Source organism: Ailuropoda melanoleuca, chromosome 5 (genome assembly GCF_002007445.2).
Source record: "Ailuropoda melanoleuca isolate Jingjing chromosome 5, ASM200744v2, whole genome shotgun sequence".
NCBI classification, from domain to species: Eukaryota; Metazoa; Chordata; class Mammalia; order Carnivora; family Ursidae; genus Ailuropoda; species Ailuropoda melanoleuca.
Window position 1 is genome coordinate 48,653,700 of NC_048222.1, and position 26,767 is coordinate 48,680,466.

Consider the following 26,767-nt stretch of genomic DNA (forward strand, 5'->3'; position numbering starts at 1 on the left):
AATATTAACAATACCCCTGAGATCCTTCATCCATGAAGTCATTAACATCTTAATGTGAATTCGTGGAGACCACTTAGATGGAACACATCGTAATATTTAAGGGAAGAGCCAGAGTCAGCCAGGGTCTGTTGACTTGCCCTTGTCAGACCCTCTGGTGCCCCCCCTCCCCCAGTCATCCTCACTGCCTGCCAGACAGGGGCAAGCGGGGGCCCGAGAATTAGGCAGTCTTGGTTTTACCTGATACCAAGCTAGGATATCTACTGAGATGCTTACCATGGATGAGGAACCCTGGAAGGGTAGGACGATCTAGGAACACTCTGGAGATCTGTTATCCCTCCAAGGTTTTCTTGGGAATTTTTGAAGATTACCAGCCAGCCAGCTCTTTCCTAACTGGCTTCTGCTCCTCTACTCTCTCTTTTTTAGTCCATTTTATGTAGTGATGTCAGACTAATCTAGTTAAATTGGGGTTCTAAACATGTCAAACTTCTGCTCTAAATCCTTTGCTGCTTCCCATAATCTACGGAAGAGGGGGCAACCCAAACCCAAATTTTTCGTTCTGGGATTCTAGATCCTCTATGATCTGACACGAGTTGTCCTTTCCAGCCTTCTCCCTGCACCCTTCCAGCTAGACAAGAGCACTTGTTACTCTCTGCCTGAAATCTCCTCTCTGTCTGCCATTTAAGCATGTCCAAATACTATAAAATATTTCCACCCCCATAATTCCAAAATTTGGAACGGCAAACCTCTCAAGTGCTGGAGTTGACAAGTCAAATCTCTTTAAGGGCGCTTGACAGCTTCAGCTTGGGTAAGAGCCTGTGCTGAGCCCTCTGACACAGAACACAAGGGAAGCAGAAGGGCAGCAGCTGGGTTCCATCCCCTACAGCCCAGGGCCTTGAGCAAGAGATCAGGGAGCTGCAGTCGTGAATATACGAATGCCTGAAGGGAAAAGACCCTGTCACAGAGGAACATGGAGCTTGTCTGGCAGTAGGGGAATTCTAGCATTTTGCCACAGATGTGATCTCCTACCATATACTTAACAAAACCAAGAGAGGATAGGCAAGACCTCTATCTATCTTAGAACCACCATCACTCCTAGAGCTTTGGGTGAGTCACAACACAGGGTCCAAAGGGAGGCCTTCGAGGCCCCTTTGTTCCAGGCGTCTGTGTGAAGCTAACAGAGGTGACCTGATGGTGGGGGCAGCGGTCTCCTAGAGGGAGGCTCGGGGAGGTGGGATTAACGAAACTCAGGTTAATTCTGGGCTCTGGGAATCTTTCTGACTTAGGTTTTGCATACTCCATTGGAAGGATACAAAAGAACCTTCCTAGTTGTTGACATTTTGTTCAACTTTTTCACGTTCTAGTGGTAATTATTCTGGAACAAGAGCTCCTCACCCGTGGTACTCTTCACATTTTTGGCCAAATAATTCTTCGCTGCGGGGTCTGTCCTGGCTGCTGTATCCCTGCCCTCTACCCACTTGATGCCAGTAACAACTTTCACCTTCACCCTCCCGAGTGGTGACAACCAAAAATATCTCCAGGCATTGCCAAATATCTTCAGGTGGAAAAAGTCACCTTTCTTTGAGAACCGCTGCTCCAGAAAACTCACTGCATTATCAGTTTCCTAAAGATAGGGGATGTTGCTTGATTTTCTTTGTATCCCTCATCTCCTAAGACATGTCTGGCACGAAGCATTTGCCCATGCTTTCATTCAGACTTTGCTTAACTTCCCTTGAGACTCTGTATATGCCAGGCCCTGGTCTCTTCACTGTGGCTGCTGCTCCGGTGGCGAGGCTGCTGGGTCCCTGTCCTCAGGATGCTTACGTGCTAGCAGCTCTCAGCCCTGTCTGTGGCGATGATCTGACTGGTGTCAGTTGTTCTAAAGTTACTTTTTCACACTGGTGAAGGCAACCCAAACTTTTACTTAAATAAGTTATCACATGTGTATGATTATATGTACAGGTCAGCATTTAGGGATATTCTAGTCTTTTCTCACAGCAAATATCAGACTAGAATTTCCTCACACGTGTCTTTCCTACTTCTCTTTCTCCATGTTTGAGTCCTGTTTCTTGATGAATCAAAGTGAGCTCCTTTCCCGCAGAGAGATGTGCTAAAGTCGGTGGGGCCAGACCACTGTGATTGCATGGGGCAAAAGTGGGAAGGAATAAATGGGCACAGTGTGTCCTGGAAGGTTGGTACCAACAGTTGACGTATTTCCTCAGCACATTCTGAGGTAGAAAGTATGGTGTCTTGCCGTTTCCTGTGCACAGGCTCTCCTTCACGTCTGTTCTGACAGGAATTTCCTAGTCATACCTCAAGACCCAGCTCAGCCCTCACTTCTTTGGTGATCCCCTTCCCAACTTCTGAAGCGTGGCTAGTCATTCTCTTATCTACGTTCGCTCAGCACTTTGTTTTGGGGATTGCGAGAGCATTAATATTGCTCAAGGCCAGTGTTTTAGCTGATTTTGAAATCTCCTTACGTAGCACAGTGACCAGCATAGACAGTGTTCAGTAAAGATCTGCTGAATGAGTGAAGCATAGCATGGTTCACTAGCAACGGCCCTGTAATAGTATCAGAAGATGGAAATTCTAGGCCCAACTTTATCAAAAAGTGAATCTGCAGACAAGTTATACAACCAAAATACTCAAATAAAACCATCTACCAACTGAGGATTTATTATTATTATATAGGGTAGGCCTATCTCTTTTGAATTTACCTGGAGCCTCTCTCTGTCTCTCTCTCTCCCTCTCTCTTTCTCTGTATGTGTCCATGTGTGTCTCCCCCCACTCTCCTCCCTGCCCCCACACCCCATATCACAAATTGCCAGGGAAACAATCCACACCGATGACCGGAGCACACACTTAATCTCCACGCGCCCAACTGAACTCTCCCGGACCTCCCTGGTCCAAGCACAGCCCTTCCCAGCAAGGCGCAGCATGCATCTCTCTTCCCCCGACACCGCTGTTACTTACGTGAAGACCTCAAACCCCCATCCTGCCAAAGCTGTGAAAAGTCTGGGACTCAGGTCTCGTGCTGGGTTCATGGCACAGCCACTGTTCAGTCCCAAGGAAGAAGCAATGACAATAATCAGGAGGCCAATGGCAATGGGCTCTAAGCCTTTGGGGACTCCCAAGTTTCTGGAGTCAAAAATGGCAAAGACAACCATGAGGAGGAACATGGTGGCCACTACCTGCAGGGGGAGAAAATGCACAAGGGATTTAACTTGTATTCAGCTTCCTTGCCCGCCTCAAAATTCACCCCCTCTTGTTAAAAACAAACCTGGTAATAACTAACACGCACTGGTGAGCACACTGTGCCAGGCTCTCTTCTCATCAGAGCGACCCTACATGTGGGGCTAGCCTCATTTACACATTAGTGACACGCCAAGGGCACCTACCCAGTCACGGCAGGCAGGTGTGAGCCCAGACAGTTCGGCTCTGGAGACTGTTACCTTTACTACAACTATCCTGCAAAGCTGCTATCCCGCTAAATAGAAAGGCAAGCTGCCAGCTGGCAAAATGGTTGAAGATACTCAAACTGGCGAGAAAAACAATGCGAGGCATCAACGGATAAACGGGCAAAGGAAATGAGCAAAAGATTCATAAGAGAAAAATGGAATTAAGAAACGAGTACGTGGGAATAACTGATTTGTAATGAAAAAATGAAAACAGTACTAAACATTAGGGACATGATACCAGTCCTCTCGGGCTTCTCTAGTAGAACGAGACGTGCCACTTTCAAAAGAAATGAAGACACTGTCCTTTTCCACGCAAGCCAAGGTTTGAGAGAGAGAAAGTCAGCATTCTTTCTCTCTTACTTCGAATGGAAAGGAGCTAAAGTCACGTGAGAAATCTCTAAAGAGATAGCCTAGCCCCAATTGCTAGAAAAGTCTTCCTTTTATTGAATGCAACTTTATCTCACCATAATTTTATGGACTAAATATTTTATAATTAGTATATAAATATTAGTGTATACATATTACATAAATAATACGTAAGTATATTAATAAATATTTATTGAGCACCTATTATGTACTAACTTCCACCAAATCTCCGGGGAGCCTGTACATACCGAGTCTAACTTGTTTTGCACTTGACATTCCTTCAACTCTTTGAAAGCTACTAGTCCACCCCATGCCCTCCATCCCCCCAGCTCTTGCACACACACCCGCTCTTGAGCAAACATCCCCATTCTCCACTCACTGCTGTGTGACATCATTAGCTTTTTGTTCCTCTCTCTTGGTAGGGTGCCCCCTTGAACTGTGACGTTTGGAAATGAGTCTAATACTCCCGGTATGGAGTAGAGTCTAAGACCCTAACCTACTTCATTTGAATACTATCCTTCTATTTTTTCAGCTTATGAGAATATTCCTGTTTCTGGCAGCTAGATCTCTCTGTATCTTTTCCACCAAAACTTTTCTCATCATCCTAGCTCATTTAGTCTCTCGGTTCCATATGACTAAAGTGACTGCTACAGTCCAGTTTCCCATCTGATTGTCTTCACTTTTGCGTTGCTGCCTTTGTCTTTAGGTGATAATTTTGTTCTACTCTAAATCCACAATTCCTGGGCAGGGACTGCTGACAATGCGTTCTCCTCATATTATTCCCTTTGTCCTTACAAAGGAATCTGATAAGTGCTAACATTATGCCCACTTTACAAATGAAAACCTGACACCCCCAGAAGTCAGTAATTTAGCTGAAGTTGCTCAGGGAGTTGGGACAGAACTGTTATTTTCATTCAGGCACTCAGACTCCCAATCTCGGATCTTTACAATCACGTTTACTCTCAGTCCCTCAAGCTCCAGACACAGGGCTGAGCAGAGAGAGAGTGCTCAAGAAAGACTTGTTGCCTGTTTGGTTTATTGATCAAAGTGGAAAGGAAAAAGACTGAGGACATGAGGGCATGGTTTTTTTCACCTATCCATTAAATGGAGGCAGGCAGAGTTGGCAATCTGGAAGACCCATTTTATACACATGCCCACTCTACCCTGTCCCATCGTGATCACAAGAGAATAACTGAGAGTTGCTGGAGATGTCCTCCCTCTGTCCTTCCTTCCTTCCAGGCTGACCAGCAGCCTTTCTGGGATACAGTAAGGGAGGAGGAGGCTATCAGGTTGACAATATTAATCCTGCCACAAATTGACCAGAAGAACTGTGCTATTGGCTACAAGACCGATGCCTGGATGTAGCTTGTTTAGATGTCAATGAGGCAGAGACACTTCTAGATACCTCGAGAGGTTAGGTAAACCCATGCACATGAGGAGATAGAGGGGATCAGTGATACTCTGGGCTCAATTGCCACACTTCACAGTCCTTGAATTGACATAGAAATGTCTTTTCTTGTGGCTTCCATGTTCAGAGCACAGAAGAGACAGTGATCATAAAGCAAACCCTATTTGCCCCTTTAGGGGTTAAAATGTCCAGTCGTCCACTCTTTGCTGGACTTCAACCAATGCAAAACAAGTGTATGCATATTTTTTAAAGATTTATTTATTTTTAGGGAGAGAGAGAGTAGGGGGAGGGACAGAAGGGGTGAGATAGAGAGAGAATCTCAAGCAGACTCCCTGCCCAGTGGGGAACCCGCTGTGGGGCTCAATCCTATGACCCTAAGATCATGACCTGAGCTGAAATCAAGGGTCGGATGCTCACCTGACTGAGCCCCCAGGTGCCCTCAAGTGTATCTACTAGAGAGAAAGCAGGAAACTTTTTTAGTGGTATCAACTTTGGTAAAGGGAAAAACTTGCCAAAAAAGCTTGGGTTATGCCTAGTGACCTCTGACTTTGGAAACACAGCCTTTCCTTTCTGATGAACGAGAATGCTCCTGTAGCATTCCCCTTATTAGATCATATCTTTTCACCAAAGTTTGATCTTTGTTGAATGGACACTTACTTGGTCTGCAAATGCATTCGTCAGAGACAGATATGGAGATGGGTATGTTGCAAAAATGTGTGCTGTTGCATTTTCTCCCACAATGAGCAATTTTCCACCAGCAAAGGCCATAAGTCCATCTATGGAAGATAGAAATCTGGCACGTTAGTGTTCTCTGGGCAAAGCTGAGGGAGGCCTATGCCTGGTCTTGTGATAAACAACCGCAATCCAACACTCAGCTTCAGCTGGGCAGATCCATACCTCACTCCATAGCATGGCAGTTTTAGAGATGCCCAGAGAGATTCTAGGATGTCAGGTCAAAGACAGAAAGCCCTCACTGCCCTGTTCACTCCTCACTTGAGCCAAATCCTTAGCCGGTGGGTCCGGGGAACTAATATTCTTTGGGGGGAATTCTTGGAATTTTTAAGGTCAACCAAATGTCAAGATGGAGCTTTGGTCTACTGTAGGCAGAATTCGTAATTCCCAAGGGGTTCTCATTAACCCTTAATACCAGTCCAGAAATTGATGGTGTTGTGTACAGCGAAGATGCCTATAGAGCAAAGGAGACCGCAGTCCTCGACACAGTCAGCGCCGATCCCAGTTCTCTCCTGCCACAGCAGCTGGCTCTCCAAGTTTCTGATCTGGTCTCAACATCTCTATCAGTCCTCCTTAAGCTCTATATCTCAGAAAGACACTCTGTGGGGAGGCGTCTCCTTCCACAATGTGTTTCTCTAAGGCATGGTTCATAATTTCTAGCTCCTAGGGGCTTCCATTTGAGAGTCCTAATGTACTGAGACTTACCTTGGGTTAGACAGAAGGAAATACTTCAACAGTTAATATCATGCAATCTCAAGATTTTTTAGTTTGAAGGGTCTCATAGGCAAGTGTCTCATTTTCCAGAGGAGGAAACAGAGTCAGGTGACTTACATAAGTCCCCCAGCTGCTTACTGACACAGCACAGAGTTAAAGTCTGGGTCTTCAATCGCCAGTACTGTTTCTCTCCCAGGACTGTTGCAGAACAGAGGTCCTGGTTGTTGGACAGAATGGGGGAAGAGCTTCCCCACCTAGCCTATTCTCAACCACGCTCCTTCCTTCAAAGATTTTGTTCCAGATTCCTTCTCTGAATACTTAATCATCATAACCTTTGTTATCAGTCAACACCCTCTCTCCCAGCCGAGTCAGAGAAAGCTTGTGGAGAAGCCACTGGCCTACTGCTTATTCTGTGCATGTTCACACCGAGTAGTGCTGACTGGACCTCAAGATAGACTTCTAGTTCTGCCCTCCATTTAAATGGTGACCATTTTCTTAAAAAAGCTTCATGAATTTGTCCTAATGATATTGTTGGCCCCATTATTCAGAACTTCGAATTCTTAGAACTGCCGGCCAATTGTGGAACACTTCCCTGTTCTTGCCTTATCCCATCTCTTCCTAGCAAGTAATTCCGACTTTCCAATTATGGCCAGCTCTCCCTAACCTCTGGTCTCAGGGGCCCTACTCACCATAGTAAATGCCAAAGAGGGTTGCAGCTCCCACAAAGGCTCCCAAGAACTGGGCTCCCACGTAAAAAGGAAATTTGAACCATTTCATTCGTCCGAAGAGACACATTGCAAAAGACACAGCTGGGTTGATGTGGCCACCTGCAAGAAAGATAAGATGATTAGGGATGTTAGCAGCAGGCCAGGGAGAATTATTACACAGAAAACCTCACTTAGAGACCTCAGGCAGAGCTCAGTCTGTGTGAAGAGACAGAGGCTTAGGTGTGAGTGTGTGTGTGTTTGTGCTTGAACGGGGAGGAACGGGAAACCAATAACTCCCATGCATCATTAGACACTGTCTGGGAAGGTTAGCTTTGTGAAAAGGAAGTCGGATATGGGAAGAGGCTCGTACTTACGAGGTTCATTTTCTATCTCTGTCTATCATTGACCTACCATCTGCCTGGCTATCATCTATTCACCCGGCTTTTATCTGTCTAAGTAACAACAACCTCAAAGAGACTGATATAAACTGTTAACTTCAATACATTTCTAAGTCAATATACTTATTCAATATACTGCTTAATGTTTAAATCTGCATCTAGTAATTCCTCAGCCCATGTCCAGAGGATATAAAAGAATCTTAAGATGGAAAAGAGATGTCTAAGGGGAAATGAACCATGGCTGGCGGGCTGTGCCTCTCACTCAGGTAAGGGGCTCAATTTACTTTGAGGTGATCACAGTGTCTGAGTGGATTCTGCTCAGTTCCTCTGCATAAACAATGTATTTCTCTCTCACACACAAACACAGCAACACTTCCAACACCCTAACCCAAACTCCAGCTAGAGAAATCAGCCTCCTGTTTGCCCATCTGGCCCCCAGATCAGACAGAGTGTTTGCTCAGTCGTAGGTCACCAATACCCTAGCCGGCTTTGCTAGTAACAACACCACCATTTACTGAGCATTTGCCATACGTTCTTATTGGGGTATTATATACATTTGACCCTTATAAGAACCCAGTGAGATGGGTATTACTCCAACTAACTGGTGAGGACACCGAGGCACAGAAATGAAGTAACTTTTTTAAGGCCATATGATTAGTTAAGTGGTGGAGATGGGATTCAAATGCAGGTTGATATGAATTCTAGAGTCTATGTTCTATGTTATACCACTTCCAGACCTCCTTCACCATGTTTATAAGCCTTCCTTGCCTTAGTGGGCAGAAAAAACACTTTTCAAATATCATCTTTGAGTGCATACGGGCTTAGCTCCTAAAAATGAAAGACGTTCATTTGTTCAGTTAGCCAGCATATGGCACATCATACGTTTTTGTTGTAGTGTCCAACAATTCATTAGCTGCATATAACACCCAGTGCTCAACCCAACTGAACATAATAAAAAAATAAAAGCCAAAAAAGAAACAAAGAAAGAAAGAAAGAAAGAAAGAAAGATGTTCATTTGAAGAGTATACTTTGTGTGGAGGGGGAATTGGAGTCACTGTCGATGTGACCACATGGAAATCTGGACCTTTGGGATGGGGACATAGTTGTGAACAAAAGGTGATGATGATGATGAAGATGAAGAAGGAGGAGGAGCAGAGAAGAAGAAATTTCACCATTTGACGCCCTACAGAACCTATAGGTCAGCTTGTTTCTGGAAGGCCTCCCCCTGTGAAGAAAGCAATGTTCTTCCTGAGTCTCTAAGCCAAATTGGCCTCCACGGAGTGGTTCTCACTGCAGGCTAAGCCACAAGGGTCCTTTCTTCTCCTGCCCCTGCTCATATTAGGGGCTGATATGAGCAAAAAAATGCCAATAGGTCAAAGCATGGGTGATTTCCTGAAGCCTTACAAACACCTCAACTGGTTATTTATTTATTTATTTATTTATTTATTTATTTAATCTAAGAGAGCCACAATTCTGGAGACCAGCAGGAGCACCACTTACTAAGCAACCCTGGGAACAGGGGTTAGGAGAGAGGAGCACACAGGCAGTGGAAAGTTCCCGAAGCCAGCCCTGTTTCTCTCTTCCCGAAGGCTGTTTGGAGAGGAGCCGCCACCTAGCCAGCGCAGAGGGATCCATTGTGAAAGGACAAGGGCCTATAAGAAATCAGCTCCAATCAAAACACCTCCCCTCAGATGAGTCCGCCAGTGCGAGAGCTATGTGTTTGGCAAGCTCCTCTTCCAAAATAAAACGTCCTGCAGGTAGCTTTCTGCTTTTCAGCCCCTCCGAAGCACTCTGAGGCAGTGCTCATTCTTCATCTCGGACTTCACACAAGGCAAGGCACACAGTAGGTGTTCAAAACATGACAGCTGAGTCAGTAAATTGTCAGAGGCCTTTATTCGGGTAGCTCAGATTGCGAAGGTCCGCTGAGAGGGACAGTTGTTTGGGAAGCAGAGAGGGTGTGTCTGGGAAGTTGCCTTGCAAAGCAACAGGAAGATATCTCCTTGCAGGGATGAGGGCTCGGCCTGGCCCACTGCCCGCAAAGAAGGGAAATGTGGTAGAAAGAACATGAGTGCTGGACTCAGGGAGCACCGCCCTCAAGTCTGGACTCCGTCCGGGTTGTTGTGACGATCTGATGATTCATAAGAGAGCCCAGGGTGGAGCTGGAGCCCACCAGGCCCGAGATGAAAGTCTTAGTGAGCAGAATGAACCCTTTCACGGGACTGCTCTAGGCAAGTCGCCTCCCTTCCCACACTCACAGACCATTCTGTGCTAGAGACAACCTTAATATTTTGTTTGTCATGATGCAGAGCTCTTTTAAGAATTTATATGGCTTATAAAATGTTACATCAAAAACAGCCACGGTACAAGGAGGCAGCATAAACACTTAATGTTGGACGTTGCATCATGAATGATGAGTGAGTTCTGATCAGCCAAATTTGAGGGGCAGATCGCTGGCATGTTCACAGGGAAGAAGGGTGTGGCAACTTCCTTCCAGGAAGGTAATGCTTTATGTTGCAAAATCAGTGTCAGTTGACTTCACCAGTCTGTGACCACAAAACAGGATCTTGTTTGTGTTTCGGCCCCCTGTACGCTGGTTACTTTTGGGACCCTCAAAGAGGGCCTCTTATGTGTTCGCAAACCAGCCTGTTAGCTGCAGCCGCAGGAGAAAGTCACCTCCCCACACAGTCTTCCCGTCCCATTCCTGTGGCTGCTGAAACCAATACTGATGTCTGCATGGCTGTCAGCGGTGGGCTGGTGTATGGTTCCTGGGTGTGCCCAAAGCCAGCAGTCCTCCAGGAGTCTGAACAGCGCTAGGTTCCAGAGACGGCGAGATAAGCTTCCTTTCCAGCCCAATACTGCCTTGTGTCAGCCAGGCTCAGGAACTGCTCTACTTGTATTTTGGGGTCTCACAGTCTCTTGTGAAAAATTTGGTCGGCTCTTAACCCTCATCTGGAAAGAACCCCTAGTAGAAATACTCCCAACAGGTTCTAGCCCTCACCCTCTGAGCACAGGGGCTTACCCCCAGTCCAGGGCCCAGAAGGGAAGACTTCATGCCATCTCTCACCGTCTCTTCCCCTTTCTGCTGGTCTCTGCCCTTTTTTCCCTATGTGGACTGCCCAAATCCCCGAGTATATCAATAGATGCAAACAGACGTGGGCCACATTGGTGATGAAAGCTATTACCTACACTGGTAGGGTCTGTGACAAATTTCTCCTAAATAACTGTGTGATGATGCTCAATTCAGGGTGTTACACAGGTGAAATATTCCAAAAGCATGTCTCTACCTAAAACAATAAGCCCACATTTATATCCCCCAGTTTGTGGCCACCAGCCGGTGTGAATGTAGCGGGGGCACATAAGGGGCAGCAGCGGGGTGTCCCGCAAGCTTGTTTTAGGCCGCAGCTGTGATCTGCGTCTGTGGCCGAGGCCTGCACTATAGTTAGGACGGTCCCCTGACTGCTCTCGTGTTTAGCAGGCAACACAGTGCGGGATCACAGCAAACACTTGATGAGACTGTGAACATAAACGCTGCTCACACCAAACAAATCACACGCGGAGGCATCTCTAACCGGGGCCGCCCAGAGCCTGAGTCTCCGCGCTATGCAAAGGGTGGCAGCCGGCAGATGAGTGTTCCAGGTGCCCAGCGCCACGGGGCTCCCAGGGGGTCTGGGCAGCCATTCTTCAGTGTTCCAACGGCAGCATCTGGCACCAGGTCAGCTGGCTTCATTGCAGGACCCTCCGCCAGGACTGTTCTGCCCAAAGGCCCTGCCTGTCATGTCACAGCCTTCCCATAACGGACCACTGCCAACACTGCATAACGGTGGGGACAGGAGCTTTGCTGTCGTGTAGACCTGGGTCAAGTCTTTGCTCTGCCTCTTTACCGGCTGTGGGACTCTCACCATTTTCCTAATACTTCGGAGCTGCAGGTTTCTTGGTGGAATGGAGACGGGAACGCCTGCCGCAGAGTGCTGCTGTGGAGAAAGGGGGCAGAGCGTGCAGAGTGGCCCGCACAGGGCACTGCGCGGGCTTTCCTTTCTTCCCTCAGCCTCAGCACGCTTGCCTTAGCGTTCGGACCGGGCTGCTGAAAGATTCTGAGCGCCTTTGAGAACTGCATCGTTTCTATGGACCTCCCCGGAGTTCCCAGACTGCATTAAGTAGCATCATTTCATTTTGTTTCTCAGAACTTTGTGAAGGGTTTCTCATCAGCCCACCCCTCGGGGCGGAATTCGACCAAGAGCGCTGTTCAGTGAGAACCTGCATTTCCACGAAAGCACCAGCCGTTTTGCAAGTGGTCTAGGCTTCTCTGATTGCCGTGCATAAAGGTCCAGGGACTTGCCTCTGTTGGAGTGATATTCCCTGGGCTTTGCACAGGGTCTCCAGGAATGGCTCCCAAGCATGGGGTAGAAACAGGCAAAAGATCATACTGACAGATGAAGAACAGAATGCAGTGGCTCGATTTAGGAATCAGCCAGTTCAGGGGCATGTGGGTGGCTCAGTTGGTTAAGTGTCTGCCTTCAGTTCAGGTCATGATCTCAGGGTCCTGGGATTGAGCCCCGAGTTGGGCTCGCTGTTCAGCAAGGGGTCTGCTTCTCCCTCTCCCTCTGCCCCTCACTCCTCTCATGCTCTCTGTCATGCACGCAAATAAATAAATAAATAAGTAAACAAAATCTTTAAAAAAAAAAAGGAATCATCCAGTTCTGAGTCCTAATCCCCATCTCTTGTCTCTTGCTAAATGTCTTTTGCACAAATTCACTTATTGTTTCTTGGCCATTTTGATTTTAACATCTATAAAAACAGAATTCAATACATATTCTTACAGGGTTGTTGGGACCCAAATAAACTGGGGTATGTACCCCCAACGCTGTGCTAGCACATTGGAATGGCTGCATGAACGGCAGCTATTATTTCTATTACTTACCCGAGACACCTCCAGTCACATAAATGGCCACTACAACTGCCATGGCAAATCCAACATTGATGGTGACAATTCCTCCAAAGTGTCCTCGACTAAGGATAGCTTGGGCGACAGAGCCACATCCAAGGACCTGGAATGAGAGGAAGCTCAATAAGTAAGTGGAAAAATCCACTGTCAAGGACAATGGAAAGTCGCAGGAGCAAGAAATATGTTTCAAGCAAGTGCGTGGATTGGGCTGCCTCCGACTTCATGCAAATCAAATTATAATGATCCAGCTAGGCACAGACAGCAAAACGGTGATCCCAAAGCTGTATCGGGATTACAGATGAGTTTTGCTGGGCCGGCAGTGTTAACGTTCTTCCCCCACTTGTCAATTGGGTAATTTCACACACTGATCCAGGATTCTGGCTCTTAGTTTAAATCAAACTCTTTATTTTGAGACAGTGGTAGATTCCCTTGTGGTTGTAAGAAATAACACAGAAAGATCCCATGTACTTTTTACTTTCTGGTTCCTTTTAGTCACTCATAAGATCTAGCAGCCTCAGGGAAATAATTTCCTGGGGCAGAGTAGCGGTGGGCCACTCCCTTTAAACAGAGCCTGCATGCTCAGTCACTTCACTGCCCTCACGTGGGTCTCCTTCCTGGTCCCTGGAGGGGAGCTGGCAAGCCCTGCTCCAGAAGTTTCCAGCACAAGCCGTCTCAGGCTCACAATCAGTTGCACATCGGACTAGTGGAAGGACCACGGGTACCACATACAAGGGCATGGGAAAGAGTGCCTGATGTGCAAGAAAACAAAGGCAAACTGGAAGGGGGAGAGACTTGGCAATCAAGCCCTCTTCAGTCCCGTGTGTTTTTTCTCTGCGGGGAGCAGAGATGGCCAAACTCACTGCTGCTTGTATTCCCTCCAGCACCGAGCACGGAGTTGTGCTCATAGGAAGCACTCTGCAAACCGCTGTCCGGTGAAGAGCAAGTAAGCTCGTGAGTCTTCCACAGTCCTGTGCTGTAGAGGGTACTGTGGAGAATGGGATCAGTATTCAGAAATGTTGGTACGTCCACTCAGCAGAGTGGTCTGCCGCTATACCATAGAATGACGGAGGTCTGTGTGTCCAGAGGGAAAGATCCCCCATAGGTATTATTAATTTTTAAGAAAAGATGCAGAGCAGTGTTAAGGCACACTGCCAATTGTATTCAAAACACATTAGATGTATTTCTTTCTATATGCATGAGCCGTCTTTATGAACGCAAAAGAGCAAGAGATGGGATTGGGGCGGGGGTGCTAGATGGCCAGGGCAGATACTGGAAGAAAACTTTTCATTGCATATCTTTTTTTTCTTTTTTTACCATGTGCTTTAGTCTGTTTGTACCTCTATAAACTACCACAGACTGGGTGGCTTGTTCACAACGGACATTTATTTCTCATAGTTCTGGAGGCTGGTGGTCCAAGATCAGGACGGCAGCGTGGTCAGTTGAGGGCCCTCTTCCAGGTTGCAGACTTCTCTGTCGCATCCTCACAGAGCAGACTGGGCAAGTGAGCTCTCTTGAAAGTCTTTTATAAGGGCACTAATCCCATTCATGAGGGCTCCACCCTCATGACCCAGTCACTTCGCAAAGGCCCCACCTCTAATACCATAACTGTGGGCATTAGGTTTTCAGCAAATGAATTTGGGGGGGGAGGAGACACAAACATTCTGACTTTAGCGCCATATAGTTCCTATGTTTAGAAAATGGGTCCTATATACTCACTGAACAACCAATCAAAACCATTTAATCATGGTCCATGAAGGAAACATTTGTTGAGGGAGTATAATTGGGAAAGACAGAATGGTCACGTGCAATTCTGTAACAAGTAAGTAACAAGAAGTAACAAGACAATGAATGGCCGTCAGCCATCCTCATGCTATGGTTTAAAGAGCGAGTGTGGTCCTGGAGGAGTAAGTTCTAGACTGTAGGATCATTAAGTCATAGTTCTTTTTATGTTGAATTGGCCAAACCTTTTCTAGAATACACAGCCCAGCTTGGGTTTCATAACAAAACAGCAACCGACTTCAGGAAGGGCTTAGCATCAAGAAATGAATATTATTTAAGGGCATACAAAGAAAGGTTTCAGAAGCAAATATATGTAAGGAAAAAGCGATTAAGAATGTGGGTGCTTCTTATCAGGAAAATAATAACCAGCCATTGTGTGTCTCTTCACAAAAGGATGAGAAGGAAAATCTGAGCCTGAAGTATGAGAGGTCACATGTGAACAATTTCCTGACAGCGATGAATTAATTTTAAATAGCTCCCCCAGGGTGCCTTTGTGAGGTCTTTCATAGAAATATAATTTACAAACAATAATTTAATACATAGAGAATGATTTTAGTTTATTCCTCCCTGAAGGCAGAGAAATTATCTTGAACCTTCAACAGCTTCTGTAATCCCCAATTCTAAGACATATTGCCTCATCTCCATTCCACCTGCTAGACAGTAGGGTTAAGTAGGTGGGCTTGACATCTTGAGTGGAGCCTTTGGGCTACATATCACACATGCACAGGCTGGGCTCCAGACCCTACAAAGAATCCTAAAGAAGGTCATAGTAGTAACATGTTCCCTTTTCCTTATTCAAAAACATCGCCTAGGTCCATTTCATAGCCTAGCAATTCCACTTAGACGTGACCTAATTTTTTTCTAGAATCCCTATCTATTATAATAACTCTCTGAATCCAAATCACCACCACATTGCTTTCTTTTTAATTTAAAGCCAATTAACTGCCCTGTATGCAACTTTTTGACAGCATCATCTGAAAAGAGGAATGAAATGTTACTGACAGCTGACATGACCTGATGATTTAGACAACTGAGGGTAAGAGGAGACACATCCAGACACGGCCAGTCCTGACATCTTACTGCTTTCTGTAGAAGCGCCTTCCCTTTTTTGAGGTCTGATGCGTGTGCGTCCATGCTAGTCTAGAGGGGGCAGAAAAGCTTTAAATGGCCTAGGCGGGTTCAGGGAGGCCTCTGCCCTGTCAAATTTCACCATGATTAATACTCTCCTCTTCCACCCTAGATCCTGAAATTGTTTTTTTGTTCTTTCCTCAAGAGGATAATCGATGCTGTGTGCTGCAGGAAAGGAGGGAGGAGAAATGAACAGTGTGGGGACTTCAGTGACCTTCGTCACAAATCACTACCCAGAAGAGTTCAGCCCAGATTTACATCATTGGTTTTTATTTTAATTTTTTAAAATATTTTTATTTATTTATTTATTTGAGAGAGAGAGAGAGAGAGCGAGCATGAGCACACACGAACAGGGGAAGGGGCAGAGGAAGAGGGAGAAGCAGGCTCCCTGCTGAGCAGGGAGCCCTAGGCAAGGGGCTGGATCCAAGGACCCTGGGATCAGGACCTGAGCTGAAGGCAGACACTTAACTGACAGAGCCACTCAGGTGCCCCTACATCATTGGTTTTTAATTTTAAAATATATTTATTATAGCTTGAAAGGCAATGAAGAAGTCAGGTAGCTACCTTCTAGTATCATCCCTTGCCTGCCTCCTCCCACCTGCATCCACAGCACCAGGGAAGCCGACCTTGGATATCCTAAATACTGCGGCCAGATTGCTGGGGAATTGGTCACCCACTCTGGTTTCCTTTTTCTGTGTGCCCAGTATAATTTTTTCCCTTCCAAAATGGGAGAATTGTCCTTCATGGTATTACTGAGAGAATTTCCAACATAATTCCCTGTCCTCACCTTTAAACAAACCACCCCACCTTTCCCCTTCTTAGATACAGAAAGAGCTTATTATCATATCCAGCTCTCCTCAATTTTCTGGTCCCCCCTATCTGGAAAGCTGTTTTGGACCCATCACCCATTCATACTCTTGCCACACCTAACCTGTGTTCTCTGAAATTCACTTATACCGTCCGTATTATACAATTAGTGCTTAGTTGTTTTCCAAGTGCCGGTTCTTGGTCTCCTTATCTAGAAAACAATCTCTAAGATTCCTTTCCATACCAACGGCAAACAATACGCTGGCCTATTTTGTTTCATTCTGTTTCCTTAGGTGTTGTGTTTCCCAAGTCCACCACCCCCCCTCCTGTGCCGGTCATCAACACACCTTCAAGTTCTCTTCCACCTTCTCGTCAGGATCTGGCGTCTGCTCAATCTAGCTTCCTTCTCCGGGAGAGTTAGAAAACTCACAGAACCATGTAGAGGAGGGAAGGTGTTACAAATCATGAATCTAGTCCTCATTGTGCCCTTCACTGCGCCCCCAAAGTTCCTCATTTATCTTTCATTCATATTCTCCAATAGCTTCACCGAGCTTTCTCTTCTCTCCTCAGCCCAACCCACCAACCCCCTTTCTGCAAATAACACCACCTTCTGCTTGACCCAGCACCTGTAAGTTGCCCTGAAGATTGGTGGCAATTTAGAATATTATATAAGCATTGTGTCCCAGTTACCTAGCACTACGTAACTATCCCCCAAACTTAGTGGCTTAAATGATAACATTTATTTTGCTTGCGAATCTGGAATTTGGACAAGGCTGGGCGGGGCATCTCATCTCTGCTCCATTTGGGGTCAAGTGTGATGGTTCAAAGTTGGAGGATTAGAATGATCGGAAGGCTAACACATTCATGTGTTAGTGGTTGATATTGGCGGTCAGCTGATGCTTTGGCTGGAGTGTTGGCCAAAGAGCCTACAAATGGCCTCTCCATGTGGCCATTTACAACACAGTAGCTGAGTTCCAACAGTGAGCACCATGGAGTCTCCAGAGCCTGCCGTCTCAAACCCTGCATGATGTTCTCTCCTCAGTCTCAACACTACACTGGTTCTGAACCCAATGGCACACACACTGGACTTCACATAGACATTTTCCCTAGGACATCCTAAATAGGTGTTCATCTGGTCTGTGTTGGATCCCCGTGAGACATAGGGAGCTCATTACCACATCAGGCAGCTTGTTCTATATATTTTTTATTGTGCCAGTGGCTAGGGAGTCTTTCCTTAAAGGAAGTTGGAATCCTCTCTCCTGTAATTTCTGTCCATTAGCTCTATGCCCATTCTCGGGACCATAAAGCATAAGCCTCTTCCACATGCCAGGCCTTCCAGTAAATGGAGGGAGCGTAAGATCCTCTCTGAGTTCTCTTTCCTGGACGCCTGTCTCTTCATCTTTGATTCCTGGTGAGTCTCACCCAGTTGAGCTCTGGGTTGTCAGCAGCCCTCTTGAAACACAGAGCCCAGAAATGGACACAATTCTCCCATATTTGTACAGGGTGTTACAACGGGGTCATTCACCCTTTACCTCCTGCTAGTTGCTTCTACTGCCACCTAGTGGGGCACTCAGGCACGGGAAGTACTTTAACTTCACGTATCTGTGCCCGGTTTTCCCAATTTTATAAGGTACTCAAGATCCTGTATGAAACATCTTTGCCACTGTAACAGCATCTACTATATTGGCGGTAACTAAATAACCGGATTCCGGGTGCCATTTCCAGGTATGACAGTCGGTGTCTGTGTAAATGACCCTTCTCAGTGTCAGCTTGATCATGAAAGCACAGTAATGATACCGGCCAGGCTCGTTTCGTAGGATAGTTTAGTAAAGGTTCAAATGGGATAACAATAATGAAAGCACTGTTTACACAATAACGGGCAATGGCCAGTGCAGGATATTGTTGCTTTTAGTATAAACTCAAAAGGAAAACCCCAGTTTAGGGTGAATAAGTTAAGACGAAGGGACTCGTGAACTTAACCACTGACTCACTGACTGGCAATAAAAACAGGCAGAAAACCACATCTGTGACAGATATTAGAAATAGTTGCTGTTTCATTCCTAGTCATAGGATCAAAATTTGCAGAGGAGGGGAAATGGGAAGCTGACAGGGCTTTATGTTTTGCCTATTTGTGATTGCTCTTCAAAGATGGGTCCCTTCATAGTCGGCGAGATGTTAGCGCTTTTGGTGGGAAAGCCACACTAGAAAAGAGGAGAGGGTAAATACTGTTGCTTTTCTCAGGTGCCATGTGTGGCAGGAACGGGAAAAGGAACTTCGGTGGAAAAGCAGAAGGACCTTTGAAAGGCAGAATTCCTACGAAAGACTGACTGGCGACTAGTCATTCTCAATCATCCAGGGCAAACAAGCTGGAGTCATTTGGTATTCCCTCCTCTTCTCTCCCTTTGCCATCCATAGCCAATCATTCTCAAATCTTCAGAGGCTTTTTCTGCAGCCCCCAACCAGCGTCTCCACCCCCAGTATCTCCCCACTCAGGGACCATGCCAGATGGAGCATGACTTAGCCCACTGCTCCCCTGACCACTACTTAGGAAATGGCAGCACAAACCCTCCCCCTGGTACTCAGGGCTCTCAGGGTCTTGCCTCGCGACCCCGTCCACTTCATGCCCAGTATTCTTCAGCATAAATCTGCATCAGCCAGGTTGGCATCCCTGTCGCTCTGAGACCTTTGAGCTCATGACACTCATTCCCACCCAGCACACCTGCTCATGCCCTACCTTCTAGCAGAATGTCCCTTCTCTGTCCCTTTCTGCAACCAAACTCAATGTACTCCTGACACTGAGCTACAATCCTACCCTTTCTGTGGGGCCTTCTTGACAACTTAAGCCCTCAGGGGTCTCTTCCGCTTCTTCTACTCTGTCTTTGCAGTGGCGTTTCATTACATCCCACCTCGCCCCGGGTCACACCCACCAAGACTGCAGTGTCCGCCGCAGCAGCCATGCCTCTTTATATTCCATCTCCAACAATAGCTGATGGAATATATGAAAATATCGAAACATAAGCGGGGGGGGGAGCCCTGTGTAAATGTCTTTTCAATAGAAACAGGGGATAGGATGTGAGAAGTGGGAGGTGTAATTTCTAAGAAATCTCAGCTGGGTTGCTGGGAAGTTCCCAGTTGAGCCATGACCCCTATGACAAGCTGATTACTGGACACAATATAAAACCTAAAGGAAAGGAGAGGTAAAGAGATAAAAGTGATTATCACAAACAAATGCCGGGATGGGGAGAATCATAAACCTACAGACTTTATTTCATTTGACCATTCTCAAATCTCTCGGTATCTGTTACGTCCTTTAGAGTGCAAAGTAAGATGTCCCTAACAAGGTACACAGTGTATAATAGACACTGAACAAACACCTGTTTGGTCAGTATGTAAAACCTGAGCCTTTGCGGGAAAGCCATAGCAATAAAGGCCAGGGATTCTTCAGAAAATGTTTGCAAATGCATGCAACGTGAGGCCAGGGATCACGAGGGGATCTTGTGATTATTGTGAGGAGTCTGCGATTCTCTGTGCACATCAAACATCGTCCAAAGAAGGAAAAGATAACATGTCTTGTATCTACCTTTTGTAGTTCCGTGTTTTCAGAGCCCATACTGAAAGAACAGCTGAAAGGGTTTCTCGGCAAATATTGTCCTGGACTTCGGAGCTAAGGCTGTGTGAAATGTTTAGTGTCTGTACTCATCTGTTTAGGGCAGTGTGGGTAAAGAAATACAAACACCACGTATGCTCTCTGTGCTCAGGCCCAGGCAAAGTGCCTTACCTGTATCACTTCGTCCCTAGCAATGTCTGCTCAGCCTCGGAGAAGAGGACAGGATTACTAGCTCCACTTTACGGATGAGCAAATGGAGGCTGAGAGAGGCCAAACAAGTTCTCCAGGGTTACACAACAAAAACAAAGGAGACAAAACCTGGATTTGATCCCCGGTCTGTCTTACTCGGAGGCCTGTGCTTTTAACCATTACACACTGGATGGAGTGAGAGGTCACCCAAGGCAACGAACACCCCCAAGAATTCATGGCAATATTCAGGGAGACCAGTGAGGTCCCACAGAATGTGGGGTCGGGGCCCCAGCTTTCCCATCTGCACGCTGCAAGTGAAGGGCTGTCCAGGAGTGTTGAAGGACGTGGAGACCCGAACAGCTGTCTGTTCCCCATCTACCCCGTATAAAAAGCCACATTGTCAGTCTGAGGAGAAATGACTGAGGATGAAGCTCATTTGGGAATCTTGTAATTCTCGTTTTTGTGCCAGGACAGGTGGCTTTCCTGGTGACAACATGTGGTCACTCTGGTTCAACACTTGTGCTTTTTCGCCAAAGCTTCCAACGACCTAGGGAAACATCCTCTTCAGCCCCATTTGCCTCCTTTCTCAGAGGTCAGTGAGACAGGCTGGCGATTAAGCGCAGCTTTTCCGTTTATACAAAACCAGTTTTACTGAGTAATATTTGCTTCCTTTCTAGCTTCCGCTGCATAGACAGCTTCCACTAGATGACTGAGCGCTCACCAGGAGAATACTAGGCCAGAAAGCCCATCAAACCTTTTCCTCTTGCTCTTTTTGGCTTGCTCCTTTTCTCATCATGTCTCCCAGCTTCGTGGTCGGCCGCAGCAGGCACACTCATGCCCCCAGTGTTGACCAAACCTGCCCGGCCCTGGAAGCTAGTGGGCTGACATAATGGTGGGTCAGGCCTTTTCTGCACAGATGATCCACACCCACGAGCCGCACAGATTTCCTGCGGCACTAGCCAGCGTAGCCAGAGTCTGGGGATTTCATAGCACCCATGTCTGTTCTCGACACCAAGACCAGGAAGCCAAGCAATTCCCTCACTCCCACTTGCCCCTTTAACCAGAGCCAAAGAAGTAACCCAAGTAGCCACTGATAATAAAATGTCCCCTAGCTTCCAAACTCACCTGGCTAATATTTATTTATTACCATTCCCTTGAAAACTTTTCTAGGAAGTGAGTGTCCTTTAATCCGGTTGTGCCAGCCTGAGGCATGGTTGCTCTGAGTCACGCAGGCAGCAACAATGGGACCCAAGAATGTGAGTCATGTATGTCTGTTGACCTTGTGCATTGCTGCTGGTCTTCTTGGAAATCGGTAAGCAATATATTTTAAATGAAAAATATCCTTCAGTAGAAAATTTGTCATTTGATGTAAATGTTCGCAAGACAGAAGTCAGCATTAAAAGAGTGTATCGGGGGCAACATTTGTATTTTAAATAAGCTGATTTGTTTTTAAATAATTTTGTGTTTAAATAAACTGATTTGTTTATACACACACACACACACACACACACACACACACACACACAATTGCAAACTCTCTTTTAGTCTCCATAATAGCTTGAGGGGGAGGAATACCTCGCTGTTTTCATCCAAAGAAACCTTGAGACAAAGAAATTAAGTAATTTGCCCGAGGACACACAGCTAGTGAAAAGATCTTTTGGAACCTAAAATTAACATTTGTGTCCAGAGGTTGTGTTTTTCCACTTAAACTAAACTGCCCTCAACTGCACCTGCGCCAAATAAGTAGTTTTTTCAGGTTTGTGCTTTACAAGTCTGTCTTTCAAAAAGTGAAATTGGAGGAAACGAAGATCCTCAAATCTACAAGTAGCCCTAATTGGAATTTGGCCGTCACTCAGCCATTCCTTCCTCTCTTCATTTATTCCTCCGTATTTAGGTACATTTGAAAATTCTCAGTGCCGTGCACGATGCCTGGTGGTAGCAGGGATGCAAAAATAATCATATACAGGTCCTCTGAGAACTCAGAGACTGGTAGGAAAGGTAAGACAGCTGAGAACTGGTAAGAAAAGTATAGAGAAGGGTGGTACTGTTATTTCATATTGAAGGCTTGTTATTTAAAAAAATGCCTTAAGCATTTACGCCTAGGGAAAGTGGACATGAAGATGTGGTTTGGTAATTTTGCCTTACTAACTAGGTGATGGCTATTTTGACATTTAAGTCTCTCCAAATTCTTGAGTCATTTGATTACTATCCTAAATTATCGAATCATCTGACATAACACTATTAAATCTGAGACATATAAATATATGCACATGACAGATTGTCCTCATGAGAAACTTGATTAAAATTATATGCGATCAAGATTTCTCTTCTGATACTGCCTGAAACAAAAATGGTTTTCACATGGGGCACCTGGGTGGCTTGGTTGGTTAAGCACTTGCCTTTGGCTCAGGTCATGATCCCAGGGTCCTGGGATTGAGCTCTGTGTTGGGCTCAGTGGGGAGTCTGCCTCTCCCTCTGCCCCTCTCCTTGCTCCTGCTCCCTCTCTCTCTCTCCAATAAATAAATAAAATCTTTTAAAAAATGTTTTTCACACTGTTGCCTCAATCAGTTTTGCTAGGTGTTAGGACGGGAAAAGAAAAGGACAACAATCTTGCATGTAGGAATTAGATTTCCCATAGCCAGGCCTCTTAAAACAGATGATATTGAACAGAAGGCTCAGACCCTCACAATCTCTCCATTTGCCCTTTTCTGCTGAGTATAGTTTGTCTTTGTAGAACACGGTTAAGGACACCTTTAGAGCAGAGTCACAAACTGGTGGTCCATGGCTGGAGACAGCCTATGAGTGGGATTGACTCAGAGATGTTTGTTTGGCCTACATGGTGCTTTTTTTTTTTTTTTAATTTTAGAAATTGTTGCCAGTATTTAAAAAGGAAAAATTGCATAGAACTTTTAACTTCTGACCATTTTTGAAAAACTTGAAAATCTGATAAAAACCCACCCCGTTCCTACTCAGCCACAGTGGAGACAGCCTGGGTGGCAGACATGTCCTAAGACAGGACATACAGTCCTCAATCCCACCATATCCACTTCACTCATATATATGACCTGCCTCATCTCAATAAGCTGTGGGGCTGCTCACTCCCGTCTGAAGGCCTGGGAGGAGAAACCCATTTAGCTTCTGGTGCCAGTGACTTGTTGGTCCCACAGATGGCATGGTGATAACATCTCTGGGGTGAGGTAGCACAGCCTCTCAGTTCCCGGAGGGGGACTCTGTGGCCACCTTCCAATAAAGGACTTACTATGGGCATGACTTTACTAAGGTGGCAGTGATAGGGAGACCAAAAACCCAGTCCCCACTTTTGAGATGGAAGTCACTTTGGGGCTTTCAGGGGTTCCCCCCTCCTATAAACATTTTGCTTTTTGTGACTGGAGAGGAAGGAGAACAAATGCCAGTCTGCCAGTATATTCTCTGCAAACCTTGGCGCTCCAGCCCGGGCTGTAGGTATATGTTACCAGAAGTCCTACATCTCACCTATCATATGTCCACTCAGTTTATGTGACTACATCCATTGAAACACATAACGATAAGAGTAACAACAACAACTCCATGTTTACTGAGTGCTTTTTATGAGCTAAGCACTTTCCATACATTAGCCCATTGGTCCTCATAACAGCCCTGGGAGTCAGGTCTTCTTACCTCCTCCATTTCACAAATAAGGGAATGAGGTTTTTAGAGGGGTTAAGAAAATTTCTCACACTCACATGGGTAGTCAACGATGGGGCCCAGGTTTGACTACACATAATTCTGACCACTGGACAGGTGAATAAACAAACATTTATAGCATGTATACCACACTATCATGCCTATTACCTGCCAACATCTAATCTGCATTTCAAAAGTGGAAGACTGGAAAGAGACAACCAAGAAACGGACTCTTAACTCTACAGAACAAAAGGATGGTTACCAGAGGAGAGGAGGGTGGGGGGATGGGTAACACAGGTGATGGGGATGAAGGAGGGCACGTGTTGTGATGAGCCCCCGGTGATGCATGGAAGTGCTGGATCACTGTGTTGTGCACCTGAAACTTACGTTGTGTGTTAACTAACTGGAATTAAAATAAAGACTTAAAAAGGAGAAGGCTGGACAATTTGACAAAATTCATATTGCTGGGGCACCTGGGTGGCACAGCGGTTAAGCGTCTGCCTTTGGCTCAGGGCGTGATCCCGGCGTTATGGGATCGAGCCCCACATCAGGCTCTTCCGCTAGGAGCCTGCTTCTTCCTCTCCCACCCCCCCTGCTTGTGTTCCTTCTCTCGCTGGCTGTCTCTATCTCTGTCAAATAAATAAATAAAATCTTTTAAAAAAAATTCATATTGCTAATTAGTGGCAGAATCTGAACCTGGAGCCAGATTTTTGGATTCTTACTTCTGTGTTCCTCTTCTGACAACTGCTACTGTTTCTGTGGGTCTGCTTTTTCCCTTTCTTAGGGCAGAATGCATATTTATGTATGGCTTTCCAGTCAGTTAGTTTTCCAATTGGAAAATAACATTTTCTCAGTCATAACCAAATAGTCACACACACACAAAAAAACCCAAGACTGAAACCTGGACATTCCGGTTAAAAATAAAGTATTTGGTGGCACACAGCCTAAGAGAATATCAGGATAAGATCAATCACCACTCAAGAACCAGCTGTACTTGAAAAGAGGTGATATTAAAGCAGGCTCATAAAAACAGAGGAATCTGAGATTTGAGAACCAGGTGAATGGGCAGATGGCCAACCTCAGAGATCTCAGAGTAGAAAAGAGTACCAAGAACAAAATTGGGCCTCAGAAATATAAGGTGATTAAACACCATTATTTCTCACAAGCTAAAAAGAAAAATGTTCTATTTTCTGACCTATATCATAGGCTTTCACATCCCTCAACTCAACCAAATTAATGCTAGCTTGGCAAGAACTTGGTCGTGATCCCAGGGCCAGAATAAGGAACAAATTAAGCATTTACTTATTAAGGTGTGAGTGTTCATGTTAGGATAACCACGGTCTGATTATGCTGAGTGTGGATGGAGGGTTGCTCAAGACAGCTCTCCCTTTATTCAGAGTGGTCTAACAATGTTAAGTACATCTTGGGTCACTTTCAGTCTGGAAGATCCCTGAAGACAGAGGAATTCTGGGGCTGATTAGTTTCTTAGATTCATTCCAGGCCCAGCAATTCCCAAAGTATGTTCTACAGATCATCTGTTCCATGAGATGCTCCTCAAAAAAAAAGGGATTTGTGCAGCGGCTGGGCTAATCTGCTCTGTGTCATTCCAATTTTTCTCCAAAAAGACACACAGATGGACAACAGACACATGAAAACATGCTCAACATCACTCATCATCAGGGAAATAAAAATCAAAACTGCAATGAGATATCACCTTACACCTTTCAGAATGGCTAAAATCAAAAACACAAGAAAAAACAAGTATTGGTGGGGATGTGGAGAAATAGGAACACTTGTGCGCTTTTGGTGGGAATGCAAGCTAGTGCAGCCACTGTGGAAAACAATATGGATATTCCTCAAAAAATTAAAAATAGAATTTCCATATAATCCAGTAATCGCTCTACCAGGTATTTACTCAAAGAATAAGAAAACACTAATTCAAGAGGATATATGCATCCTTATGTTTATTGCAGCATCATTTACAACAGCTAAATTATGGAAGCAGCCCAGTGTCGAATGATAGATGAATGGATAAAGAAGATGTGGTGTACAATGGAATATTATTCATCCATAAAAAGGAATGAATCTTGCCATTTGCAACAACATGGATGGATCTAGAGAATATAATGCTAAGCAAAATAAGTCAGAGGAAGACAAATACCATATGATTTCACTCATATGTGGAATTTAAGAAACAAAACAAATGGACAAAGGAAAAATAGAGACAAACCAAGAAACAGACTCAACTCTAGAGAACAGACTGGTGGTTACCTGTGGGGAGGTGGATGGGGGGATGGGTGAAATAGGTGAAGGGGATTAAGAGTACACTCATCTTGATGAGCACTTAGCATTGCAGAGAATTGTTCAATCACCATATTGTACACCTGAAATCAATATAACACTGTATGTTAACTCGACTGGAATTAAAATTTAAGAAAGGGATTTGTGGTCAAGTGAGTCTGGGGACATATATATATTTTATTCCCCTCTTAGAGTTTATAGTGAACATTACAACTCTGCTAAGTCCTATAGTTGAAAAAACGGCTTAACTTGGTTAACCCAGTGTTTTCCAAACATATCTGGGAAGGTCAGCATATTTTCTTTCACAAATTTTTATTTGCATTTCACATAACTAGTGTTCTTTATAACACATTTTGAGCAACTCCCTAAAACACTTGGAAGGGAGAAATTCTGCTGAGTGAGCTCTTTTAGGGGGAGTAGGGGAGTGAAGAAAATGTACATAAATATGTAAGATGTTTTCAGTTACAAAAGATGTATCATAAAATATAAGAAATTTGTTCCTTTTCTAGCCCAGAGTTTATATTTTATTCTTTACAGGAACTACTATCAATACTTTCTGGTAGATTCTGTC

General features: G+C 45.3%; 1 protein-coding gene across 2 annotated transcripts in view; it reads right to left on the minus strand.

Annotated features, from left to right (window-relative positions):
- Window positions 1–26,767, minus strand: part of AQP9 (aquaporin 9) — a 71,390-nt gene that overhangs the window by 31,815 nt on the left and 12,808 nt on the right. For both annotated transcript variants that reach the window (XM_034660918.1, XM_002920668.4), the window contains exons 2-5: window positions 12,699–12,825; window positions 7,365–7,502; window positions 5,887–6,005; window positions 2,971–3,188 (exon numbers count right to left, since the gene is read on the minus strand). In XM_034660918.1, coding sequence (XP_034516809.1) covers window positions 2,971–3,188; window positions 5,887–6,005; window positions 7,365–7,502; window positions 12,699–12,825 — 602 coding nt within the window. The remainder of the gene's footprint in view (window positions 1–2,970; window positions 3,189–5,886; window positions 6,006–7,364; window positions 7,503–12,698; window positions 12,826–26,767) is intronic.